General features: G+C 38.8%; 1 protein-coding gene across 3 annotated transcripts in view; it reads right to left on the bottom strand.

The window, feature by feature from the left end:
- ANO1 (anoctamin 1) overlaps window positions 1-11,918 on the bottom strand; it is a 249,785-nt gene extending 237,867 nt beyond the window's left edge. The window contains exon 1 of one of the 3 annotated variants that reach the window (XM_089684580.1): window positions 11,803-11,918. Coding sequence is in view for 2 of the 3 variants with exons in the window: in XM_089684578.1 (XP_089540704.1) it covers window positions 11,282-11,345 (64 nt within the window). In the remaining variant the exon portion in view is untranslated. Of the gene's footprint in view, window positions 1-11,281; window positions 11,440-11,802 lie in introns of those variants that run through there. The other 2 variants (XM_089684578.1, XM_089684579.1) reach the window with 2 other exon arrangements.
- Between the last annotated feature and the right edge of the window lie 301 nt (window positions 11,919-12,219).

Here is a 12,219-nt window from a genome sequence, read left to right as displayed (position 1 = left end):
ATGAGGATGAGGAAGAAGAAGAAGAATGAAAAGAAGAATAATTCCAAGCCGGCAAAAAGTGTATGTGCAGAGTTCCTCTATTTCTGACAGTTCTCTCACAGCTTCTTCACATGTACAGCGGTTGAAATATCTGTATCCTAAATGGAAACTAATAGATACAAATTGTATCTATTAGTTTCCATTTAGGATACAGATGTTTCAACCGCTATACATGTGAAGAAGCTGTGAGAGAACTGTCAGAAATAGAGGAACTCTGCACATACACTTTTTGCCGGCTTGGAATTATTCTTCTTTTCATCCTACTTCTTCTTCTTCTTCTTCTTCTTCTTCTTCATCCTCATCCTCATCCTCTTCTTCTGAGGATGAAGAAGAAGAAGAAGTAGGATGAAAAGAAGAATAATTCCAAGCCGGCAAAAAGTGTATGTGCAGAGTTCCTCTATTTCTGACAGTTCTCTCACAACTTCTTCACATGTACAGTGGTTGAAACATCTGTATCCTAAATGTAAACTAATAGATACAATGTTTCAACCGCTAAACATGTGTTCCTTCTGTCAGAGAACTGTCAGAAATAGCGGAGCTCACTGCAGGGACACTTTTGCCGGCTGATCGGGAAATGTTCGATTCGCGCACCCGAAGTAGGCAAAATTTCGGTTTCGACACGAATCGAATATTTCCTGAAATTCGACTCGAATTCCGGTTCGCCTAGTTCGATTCGCTCATCTCTAATTCTGGCCAATAGAATGCATCAACGCCAACCACACTAAGGTGCATACACACACATGAATGTGCATGCAAAATGAAGCTGTAAGCAGCATTCTCCTCCCCTGGAGCAAAGCCATCCAGGGGAGGAAAAAAAAGTCCTAAAAACAAAGACAAATTCTAGAAGTGCGATGAACATTATCCATAAAGACGCTTTCTATGTTTAGAAACTGAACGAAGGAGCAGGTTGGTAAGAATATTGAGTAGAGGAGGAAAGCAGGAGGATAGACTCACTGTAATTTACTTTGGTGAATTTAAAGATATTTGTTTTTGGGTCATCTGGCTCTCTACTGCTCCCTGTAACTCAAATTGGTAGACGATGCTTGTCTATAGGATTCTGATGTGAGCTGAATTTCCTTCAGGATTCTGATGTGAGCTGAATTTCCTGACTCCAGTCCTGGAGGTATATCTGCCATATATTCCTACAGAAAACCCACTGGAGGATGATAACACTATAATACTGATGTCACCACAATACCAGATTTCACTGGCATGTGCTGCAGACTCAATCCCAAATTCCCACGCGGATGAAACTGAGAAGCCATGAGTTCTATCTATCCGTCTTATTACATAGAGAGGTCAGATTTTAGAAGCAGATAGGGAATTTACCATGTAACCTGGAAGCCCCTTTAATGCTTGTCAGAAAAAGCAAAGTAAGCAGATATAGTGCCACCAGATTGTATTGGTAAACTGATGTAGAGTTAGGATTGCCACCCTGCTAGCATTTCACCAGCCTGATAGGGACTTGCTGCCAGTGTTGTTAACAAACAGAACCTTAATATTAAAAGGAATTAAAAATGTTAACTGTTATACAAAATGCACATAATGTTGCATGAAAAGATAGTGCTAAATAAAACAAAGTCTATAGCTAAATAGATTTTGGTCAATCTGCAGTTAACTAATATTGATGCAATTACGGAACTGCATACATTACTATTTTTGTTTAGATTGGGTCACTAATCATGCAAATAATATAGTCACCTGAAGAGCTGTTTAACAGCCATGCATTATTTAAGCCTGGAATAGTGGAGAAAGAGCCCCCAAACTAAACCAATATGATTGTTTTTAAAGGGATATGCAGCCCTAAAGCAAACATTTAATATATTGTAGCTTACCAATTCTTAGATGTGAAGGATGCATTTGTTTTCTTTTTTTAAGCTTTCTGCATTTTATTTTCACATTGTGATCCTGCCAGTAAGTATGTTGTTTTTCAGCAGAACACGCTGTCCTGCAGATGTTGCAGTAGATGGATAAGACAAACTATTTACCACTGACAGGGGTGCTTACAATGAATAGCTTTTATTTATGTAACCCCCCCCCAAAAAAAAACAAACAAAAAACTGCTGTACCTGCTTATAAAGTACAAGCTGGGGTTTGGCTTCAGTTTGTTAGTGTATCTAAAACTGCTGGTATATCTCACACTACCTTCCCCCCAACCTGACAATGCTGCTTTCCAAAGGTGTCTCTGTTGCACCTCCATCAAGAGTATAGTCAAGCTAATACTGCAAGTGTACTTACTGGCCAGATCACCAGGTGAAAACAGGGGGAAAAGCCTAAAAAAGAAAACTTATCAAACTGATTTGTGTCTCTTTTTAAAACAAAACAAAATAAAACATACTGAAAGGAAAATTAAAAAAAAGAAAACTTATGCAGCCACCACAGCTACAGATTGGTAAACTGCATTGTATTACATTTTTGGTTTGGGGTTTAATACATATTTAAACAGTTCACTTATGTTAACTTATCTTAGTAAAGTGGGTATAATGAACCTATGGTGGTACCTTAGTAAATATAATCCTTCTGAAAGTCAGTATTTGTGTAAATTTAGAAATGGACCCTCATCTGACAATATCTGGACCTGGCATGAGAGTGCTTAGGCAACAAGCACTGTCATAAGGGGGGATGGGGGGATGGGTTATGCCAACTCTTTCCATACACCAGTCTGGGAAATACCACATTCTAAAGCTGAGTATACACATATAAAAATTTGGCTGGTTCAACAAGAACCAGCTAAATTTTGGTACGCATGTATCCCTGTCTGTTTACCCCTGTCTGTTCAACAGAAGCCAGTCTTTAGACTGGCTTCTGTTAAACAGTCTTGCTGGAAAACCAGTATTCGATCAGCTCATGCAGCTGATGGATGCAGCGCTGATCTGTATATTCCGATGGGGCAGGGAGTCCCTGCTGTCAGAACAAAAAAAGAGCAGCAGCGGATATCCCTGCCTCTACATTGCTTGCACGGATGCAGGGATCTATGAGGGTTTTTTTTTTATGTTTAACTTGCTGTTTGAATGAAAACAAATCTCTGATTGTACACCCAGTTTTATGTTACATACACTAGTTACGTAGTTAGTCTGGCTGAAAAAGAAAAAGGTCCATCTAGTTCAGCGTTTTTCAACCACTGTGCCGCGGCACACTAGTGTGCCGTGAGATATTGTCTGGTGTGCCGTGGGAAAAATTCCAATTTCATCTGTAACATGTGGCTTCGGCTCACAAATAGACCAATCATTAGAATCTAATGATTCAGTGGTCGGCAAGCCGCGGCTCGCGAGCCACATGCGGCTCTTTACCCAGTCTAATGCGGCTCTTCTGTGTGCCGGGCGCCTGCTCCCCTCCCTCCTCTCGGTCGGCCGCTCCCCTGCCTCCTCTCGGTTGGCAGCCCCAAAAGTCCGCGCGGACCTTTTAATCCGGCTTGCGGATGTGGCTGTCAGGATGTGTGTAGGCGGGGCAGCGTGCCGAACGTGAGGGGAGGGGAGCTAGGCTCCTCTCACAGTCCGCCCTGAAGACCCGAACGGCGCGGGAAGACAGCGAGAGGAACGCAAAAGGTAAGTGAATTGACACGGGGGACTTGGCTTACTAGAAGGGGGGGGGGGGAATAGTACTGTGGGGGATGAAATACTATATGAGGGATGAATTACTTTATGAGGGATGAAATACTATATGGGGGGATGAAATACTATATGGGGGATGAATTACTATATCAGGGATGAATTACTATATGAGGGATGAAATACTATATGGGGGGATGAAATACTATATGGGGGGATGAAATACTATATGAGGGATGAATTACTATATGGGGGGATGAAATACTATATGAGGGATGAATTACTATATGAGGGATGAAATACTATATGAGGGATGAAATACTATATGGGGGGATGAAATACTATATGAGGGATGAAATACTATATGGGGGGATGAAATACTATATGAGGGATGAAATACTATATGAGGGATGAATTACTATATGGGGGATGAAATACTATATGAGGGATGAAATACTATATGGGGGATGAAATACTATATGGGGGATGAAATACTATACGGGGGATGAAATACTATACGGGGGATGAAATACTATACGAGGGATGAAATACTATACGGGGGATGAATTGCTATGGGGGATGAATTACTATATGGGGGATGAATTACTATGGGGGATGAATTACTATATGGAGGATGAATTACTATATGGGGGATGAATTACTATATGGGGGATGAATTACTATGGGGGATGAATTACTATGGGGGATGAATTACACTATGGGGGATGAATTACACTATGGGGGATGAATTACTATATGGGGGATGAATTACTATGGGGGATGAATTACTATATGGGGGATGAATTACTATATGGGGGATTAATTACTATGGGGGATGAATTACTATATGGGGGATTAATTACTATGGGGGATGAATTACTATGGGGGATGAATTACTATATGGGGGATTAATTACTATGGGGGATGAATTACTATGGGGGATGAATTACTATATGGAGGATGAATTACTATGGGGGATGAATTACTATATGGGGGATTAATTACTATGGGGGATGAATTACTATATGGGGGATTAATTACTATGCTTACTATGGGGGAATATTACTATACTTACTATGGATGACACATACACATCATTCATCTACTCTTGGTCCGGCCCCCGGGTCCAATTATAAAATACTTTATTATTTCATAATAAAGTAATTATAAAATAATTTCTTTGTGTTTGATTCCTATTCAAGAGAATTACTTTATATATAGTCAATATAGGCACAGAGGTAAATTTTTTTAACATTTTCTAATGGTGGTGTGCCTCGTGATTTTTTTCATGAAAAAAGTGTGCCTTTGCACAAAAAAGGTTGAAAAACACTGATCTAGTTCAACCAAAAAAAAAAAGTTATAATCCTACACCCACAGTTGATACAGAGGAAGGCAAAAAACCCAGCAAAGCATGATCCAATTTGTTCCTGCAAGGGAAAAAAATCCTTCCTGGTCCCCCAAGAGGCAATTGGATATCCTCTGGATCAACTTTACCTATAAATGTTAGTATCCAGTTATATTCTGTGTATCTAGGAAAGAATCCAGGACTTTTTGTAATGTAATCTACTGAGCTGGCCAGAACCAACTCTTGAGGAAGTCTATTCCACATTTTCTGTGAAGAAACCTTTCCGTATCTGGAGATTAAATCTCTTTTCTTCCAGACATAAAGAGTGCCCCCTTGTCCTCTGTGATGACATCAGGGTGAATAACTCTACACTGAGTTCACTATATGAACCACTGATGTATTTGTACATGGTGATCATATCCCCCTTTAATTGCCTCAATTTAGTTCCTCCTAAATTCAGTTCCTCTAATCTTTCCTCAAAGCTGAGCTCCTCCATGCCTTTCAACAGTTTGGTCGCCCTTCTCTGCACTTTCTCCAGTTCCCCAATGTTCTTTTTGTGAATTGGTGCCCAAAACTGAACTGTATATTCCAGATGAGGTCTTACTAATGATTTGTACTGGGGTAATGATATCTCTCTCTCTGGAGTCTATACCTCTTTTAATACAAGAGAGGATTTTGCTCACTTTAGAAACCACAGCTTGGTATTGCATGCCATTATTAAGCTTGTGATCTACCAGAACTCCCAGATCCTTCTCCACCATTGATTCCTCCAGTTGTACCCCCCCCCCCCCAGTATGTATGATGCATGCAAATTCTTAGCCTCCAATTGCAGAACCTTACATTTATCAACATTAAATGTCACATAGTTGCCCAATTAAACAGTGCATTGAGGTCAGCTTGTAAGTTGGAGACATCCTGTAAGGACGTTATTACCACTACAAAGCTTGGTGTCATCTGCAAAGACTGAAACAGTGTTTTTAATTCCAGACCCTATATCATTTATAAAAATATTAAAAAGTAAGGATCCCAACACTGAACCTTGGGGTACACCACTAACAACCCTAGACCATTCAGAGTATGAATCATTAACTACTACTCTCTGAATATGATCTTTTAGCCAGTTTTGTATCCATTTATATATGGATTTTTCCAAGCCTGTAGACTTTACCTTACACATTAGCCATGTGTGGGGAACTGTGTCAAACGCTTGTGCAAAATCCAAGTATACCACGTCCACCGCCACCCCTCTGTTCAAGGTTTTGCTCACCTCCTCATAAAAAGAAATCAGATTTGCTTGACAACTTCTGTTTTCCATGAATCCATGCTGTCTGTTGCTTAAATTTTTTTTTAAAGCAATAATTCATCTATGTGGTCTTTTATTAAACTCTCCAGTATCTTCCCAACTATAGAAGTTAAACTAACAGATTTATAAGTACTTGGTAAAGACTTTGATCCTTTTTAAAATATAGGAACCACATTGGCCTTATGCCAATCCAATAGTACTATGCCAGTCATTAAAAATTAGAAAAACCGGCTTCTTGAACTCTTCTCTTGAACTTTCCTCCTGCTGGTTAGAGGTCATACCACCTCATTCTTGAGCTCAGATTACTATTGAAAATGTGGTCATTCTAAACATTATTCATGCTCTTAGGACTCTATGTCTAAAAAACATGCTTTCTGAATGTCTCATTATTCATGCAAAAGTTACAAAAACTATCTGCGAAGTTTGTAATGTGTGTAATGGTAGGTTCTATTAGTTAACTTCACCTGCGAATGTTCACTAACATTTGATCCTAAGAGAAAAATAGTGATGTTAAGCCAACACTGACTCAAAGCCTAAAATGCAACACAAAACATTTTGTCCTTGTGGTGCATAACATATGTTGGTATGCTATGACAAATTCTGTGACCTCTTGTTCTAAGGAACACATACTGTACATCAGGATTATAAGAGGACCCCTATTAGCAGATACCTTAATGGTGGGCCTTCCAGCTTCCTGATTTAAACACTTCTTTGACAGGTGTTATCCAATATGGATGCTGTGTCCTAAACCTAAAAATGAGGCACTGAACCTAAAAGACACTCACTTGGCAGGTACTGGATAGTATGTCTGCCATGTCCATTGCATGGCAGCTGAAGGTTCACTTGTCCAAACATCCATCTGTTTGACCATTGTCACAGGAACCTCCATAGACTGTGTGCACAGAGGTCTCCTCCATGCTATTTCTCTTTCTGGTCAAATGTTCTTAGTATGTATTGTTAGGTTTCAGAATAAGGAGTCGACATTAAAGCTACAATCAGGATTCTACAAGCAAAGGACAATAGAACTCTGAGTAAACCTAGAAGACTATACCCTTTACTAGAAAGGAAATTCCCACAAATATAAATAGTGCACCTGTAGGACAAAGCTGTGTCAGTTTGCAGAATTAAAGACCTCCAAAGCACAAGCTGAACCTATGTGTTCTGGAGCAGACCAGTACAAGAATAGCAGTGGCAGGAGATCTGTCTATCTGCATTGTTTAGTGTAAATAAAGTAATCTGCTAGATTTCTTTCATGCAGACTGCAGGCAGAACACAATAAATCAATGTGTGTATGGCCATCTTTAGTTCAAGGCTAAAATACATTTTGATGCAGTTGAGATTTCTGTAAGGCCACAATACATAGTGATTTTTCATTTAACTGCCTCTTACCACAGTGTTCTCTTGACACGTGGTAAACGATTAGTAAGTATTTAATTGTTCAGAAAGCATTTCAACTGATGTAAAAAACAAGAGCTCATTTGGAAACTCTGGTCAACCACTTTCTAAACTTTTGTTAAAACTCAGTTACAGCCTATGTAATTTGCACACAAAATATGGATTTTTCAAATGGCAAAATATTTAGAATTTTGTGCAGTCACACTTGTGATATATACCCACCCCTACAACTCCAGGTCACCAGTTAATGTCCTTAAAATCCAATATACAGTAAATGACATCACAGTTCAGACCTTGGAGCTTTGCAACTTTCTGTGCCATTATTAATTCTCCTACCTACTTCTTAGACGATTATTAAGTGTCACATGACAGGTGAGGTCTGCCCAGTGCTTTTCCTCTCTGTATGCTTACCTTTATATGTCTCTTCGCTACCCATTGCTGATTGTGGGCAAAGCATCAGCAAATTTTAGTTTTTACTGGCCATCCCCATAATATAAACAAGGTGTGTTAGCATCCAACCATTGTAGACTTGAATATATCAACCGATGGGAAATGGGGAAGCTGGTTTGGTGCTAATAGAGTAATTTATAATGATCCATAGCTTGAAACATCATAAAAAGTGCCCCATGGTGATAACGATAAAAACATGGATGACAGTACATTATCATTATAATTTAGCTATATGTTCAGTCTATCCTGAACTCAGCGACCAGACTCATCCCCCTTACCAACCGCTCCGCTTCTGCCACCCCCTCTGTCATTCCCTCCACTGGCTTCCGATTGCCCAACGTATAAAATTCAAACTACTAACATTGACACACAAAGCCATTCATAACGCTGCCCCAAACTACCTCACCGACCTGATACCCAAATACCACCCAACCCGTACTCTTCGCTCCTCACAAGACCTCCTACTTTCTCCTACATCCTCTGGAACTCACTACCCCAATCCATCAGACTGTCACCTACCCTCCTCACCTTTAGGCCCACCCTGAAAACCCATCTCTTCAGGGAAGCCTACCCCACCCTCACCTAACAGCCGATCTCCTCCACTCCTCCTACCACTCCATCCCCCACAGCCACTTCCTCCTGTACCACTATCCCCTCCCTCCTAGATTGTAAGCTTGAAAGAGCAGTGCCCTCGAACCCCTTGTGTATTGTTTTGTTACTGTATTGTCTCATGTTCTGTCCCCCACTACAATGTACAGCGCTGAGCAAACCTTTTGGCGCTATATAAATACTGTATAATAATATGTTAAAAAATGTTATAAATGATTTTGTTCCTATTAAAACATGAATTCTAGTTCCTTGTTCAGCAACATCATATAGTAAAAGCATTGGTAGATGGGCAAAGTCTTGGACACAAGACAAAGAGAAAGAAGCCTAATGACTAAATAGTGTTCAATAAGCATCCTTAAAATTTCTAAAGCAGCTAATGTCACCCTCATGCCCCCAACTTTTCATAAGCAATGTAGCAAATTTAAACATTACTCAAAACATTCAGGTAGTTTATGGGAAACAAGAAAGTAATGACACGTGTAAGTGATTCAAATCTGCACTGTCAGTCATAGCAATTTTCCAGCATGGTCACATGGAAATCATGTTTACTCTTTTCTGCAGAACATCTCACAGGTTCCCCTGGACTTGAAAATCTGTGGAGCTTCTATAATGGTCAGTTAGCAGATCTTTCAATGTTATCAACAAAAGGCCTGTTGGGATTGCCCAGCTTAGTAAGAAAGAGATGAGAAGAGGAGATCATTTTGTTTCACATGTGATAATTAAATCTTCTCCTGCCCAGCTAAGAAACATTCAGATGTTAAGCAAGAGGGATTGCCACTAGGAATCAGATAGCCAGTTTGACTCACTGGGTTTCCTAGTGATTATATCCAGCTATTCTGTAATAGGAGCTCCCCTGCAGGTTACTGGTCAGGGCAGGGTTAGTGTATTGGGATTTCTTATTAAATGCTTTCTCTGGGACTAAATTCTGGAATTGCTGACTCTGGGGTCAATTTAGAAGTTAACTAGTAATTAATAATTTTGTATAGGGAGATGAAACATACAAGATATAATCCATACAAAGTACATGTCAATGACTTTGAAATAGTAGGGTTGATCTACAAAAGGAGTATAACATATCTGGTTTGCAAAGTAAATTTTTGGTTGGCTTAGTAAATGAGGTGAAGCTAAGCGAAAAGTCACATTGCAAAGAAAACCCAATTGTGTGGAATTAAAAAATACAAACATGATTTTGTGTGTCCATGATTGAATAATATAAGTCAGGACAACTTAACTCATTTACTAAGGTAGGTTTTTCACTTTGAAAAGGAAACTTTCACTTTGCTTTGGGAATTAGATGAAGCGGTGCTGACTTTGCTCCAATTGTGTGCAAGCAATATTTAAATTTGCAAAGTGAGTTTTCATGTAGCTTCATATTATTCAATAAGCTAAGTAAAATTAATTTTGCATAGTGAACATACTCCTTTAGTGAATCATCCCTATTAAGTCAGAACATGTTTGGACTCTCCACCATATCAGCTGCTATGTACATGAAAACACAACTTTTAAAGAAAAAGAAATACACAATTAACATATGGACTTGTATTGTAATTTCACAATCTTTAAAATGTGTAAAATATCAGCACAAGGTAGCACTTTGTTTATTTTTCAGTGCTATAAGGCCTGTGTTGAAATACTGATTTCCAAATTATAATTGCATTGGAATATCTGGGTCAGTTTTACAACTTTTGTTAGCTTGGAACCAAATTTTGTGATTTGTAGTTGATCTAGCTATGAGTGATTGCAAACACTACACACGGTATTATTCCACACTTTGTAAATGATTCTTTGATCTGAGTTATGATTGGTTCTCCAGCACACACGCAGATATTTGTTAACATTTTTGCAATGGACTGTTTCGCCTAAAGCGTAAAATTATACTGTTCATACCAAATTCTTTTAATTTTGTGTGATTTTGTTCATTTTGGTTGCCTTTGTAGTTTAAGCATATAAAAAAATATTTACTCAAATCAAATGTTTTAGTACTTTTGCGATAATATATAATGTTGTTGTGATGTTAAACAGGACAATTCCTATTGGAATAGTGTTTTTTATATCTATAGAAACAATAATCATTTTAAATTTGTCACTGCTCAAACTGGAAAAAAAACATATTTTTACAAAATCTTAACTTTTTTCATTTTTTAAAAAATGATATAACTCTAACAAAATAACATAACCAAAGATAGTCCTTTTAACCCCCAAATAAACAAATATTTATAGGCCAAAACAAAGGCCCTAAAGCTGAAATGTGAAAATGGTTGTAGATCTTAATTAATATATGATAAATGATAATAAAAAAATATGTATTAAATATATATATATATATATATATATATATATATATACATACATACACACACATGAACAGATCACCTGGCAAGAAATTCTGTCAGCAACAGATAGTTGAAAGAACCAATGATTGGGGATTGCTTTGTAAGATTTTGTGCTTGTGCTTTGGTTGGAAGCTATAACTGTATTTCATTCTCTATGGTGCTGACACCTGGGTTGAAAAATTATGCTGCTCTGTAATTCCCAATGACACAAAACAGTTCCTGGAATCTAGCCTCTGTCCCACACATCCTATCCACTGACCTGCAGCTGACCACTCATCCATGGTAGGAGGGTCCTCATGGTCAACAGGCATCTTGTCATCCATCCTCAGCCTCCAACAGATTGAGTCACGACTGGAGATCAGTGACTTTCCTTTTTTAGGGCTTTATGAAAAGTAAACAGTTGTCACCCTTCACGTATCTTCATCCCAAGAATAAGTCCCCACCCTCCAGATGAACTGCACAAATCATCTGCAGAATCTAGAATTGCAAGAAACAGCAGCAAGCATGGGTGCAGGGAATCCTGAAGTCAGTGACTCGTGTAACAAAGGGATGAGAACTGTCAAAGAACTGTTCTCAGCAAGTGACAGTGAAGTGACAAAGCATAGTCTTGCTGTGACACACAGTCCCAAAATGACATGCTATGAACAACACCTTGTTCAGAAGGACAGCTGCTTTCTAGTCTGTGACTAATATATTCAACAAGTTCCACTCATAAAAAAATGAATAAAGACAGATTCTTGTCGAGTTAAGTCATTTCATGTCCATCTTAGATAAAGGTACCTTGTATGTCTTTTCTCTTTCAAGTCATTCATACAATAGATATCTTCCCTGGTGTTGGTGTTATGGCTTGTCACCATTCCCTTCAGGCTTCTTCTACCCTGCTCCTTTTCCTCTCTGACTCTTTCTCTTCCCTTTGCCTGATCTCACTCTATTCACTTTTCAAAGTGCTCAGCAGAATCTTTATGGCTGGGAGGGGGGAGAGGGAGATGCTCTGTGTCACTGGCAGTGAGATACGCTGCCTTTACTGCCACTACTCTGATAAATATTTAGACAGGACCCCAACGAGACAATCTTCTCTAAACATTTTTCTCTTTGTTTGCTTTACTACAAGTTCATTGCTTTGCCCCATAGTAAAATTCTCCAAGCAGCATGCAATATCCCCAGTTTGGTAAATTCTTATGTCTCTTATATATTGAA

The sequence above is a fragment of the Staurois parvus genome, unplaced genomic scaffold (genome assembly GCF_062004578.1).
Source record: "Staurois parvus isolate SC_StPar_1 unplaced genomic scaffold, SC_StPar_1.0 ptg000350l, whole genome shotgun sequence".
Taxonomy (NCBI): Eukaryota; Metazoa; Chordata; class Amphibia; order Anura; family Ranidae; genus Staurois; species Staurois parvus.
The sequence above is the reverse complement of the archived record's forward strand: the minus strand, read 5'-3'. Positions and strand labels throughout refer to the sequence as shown.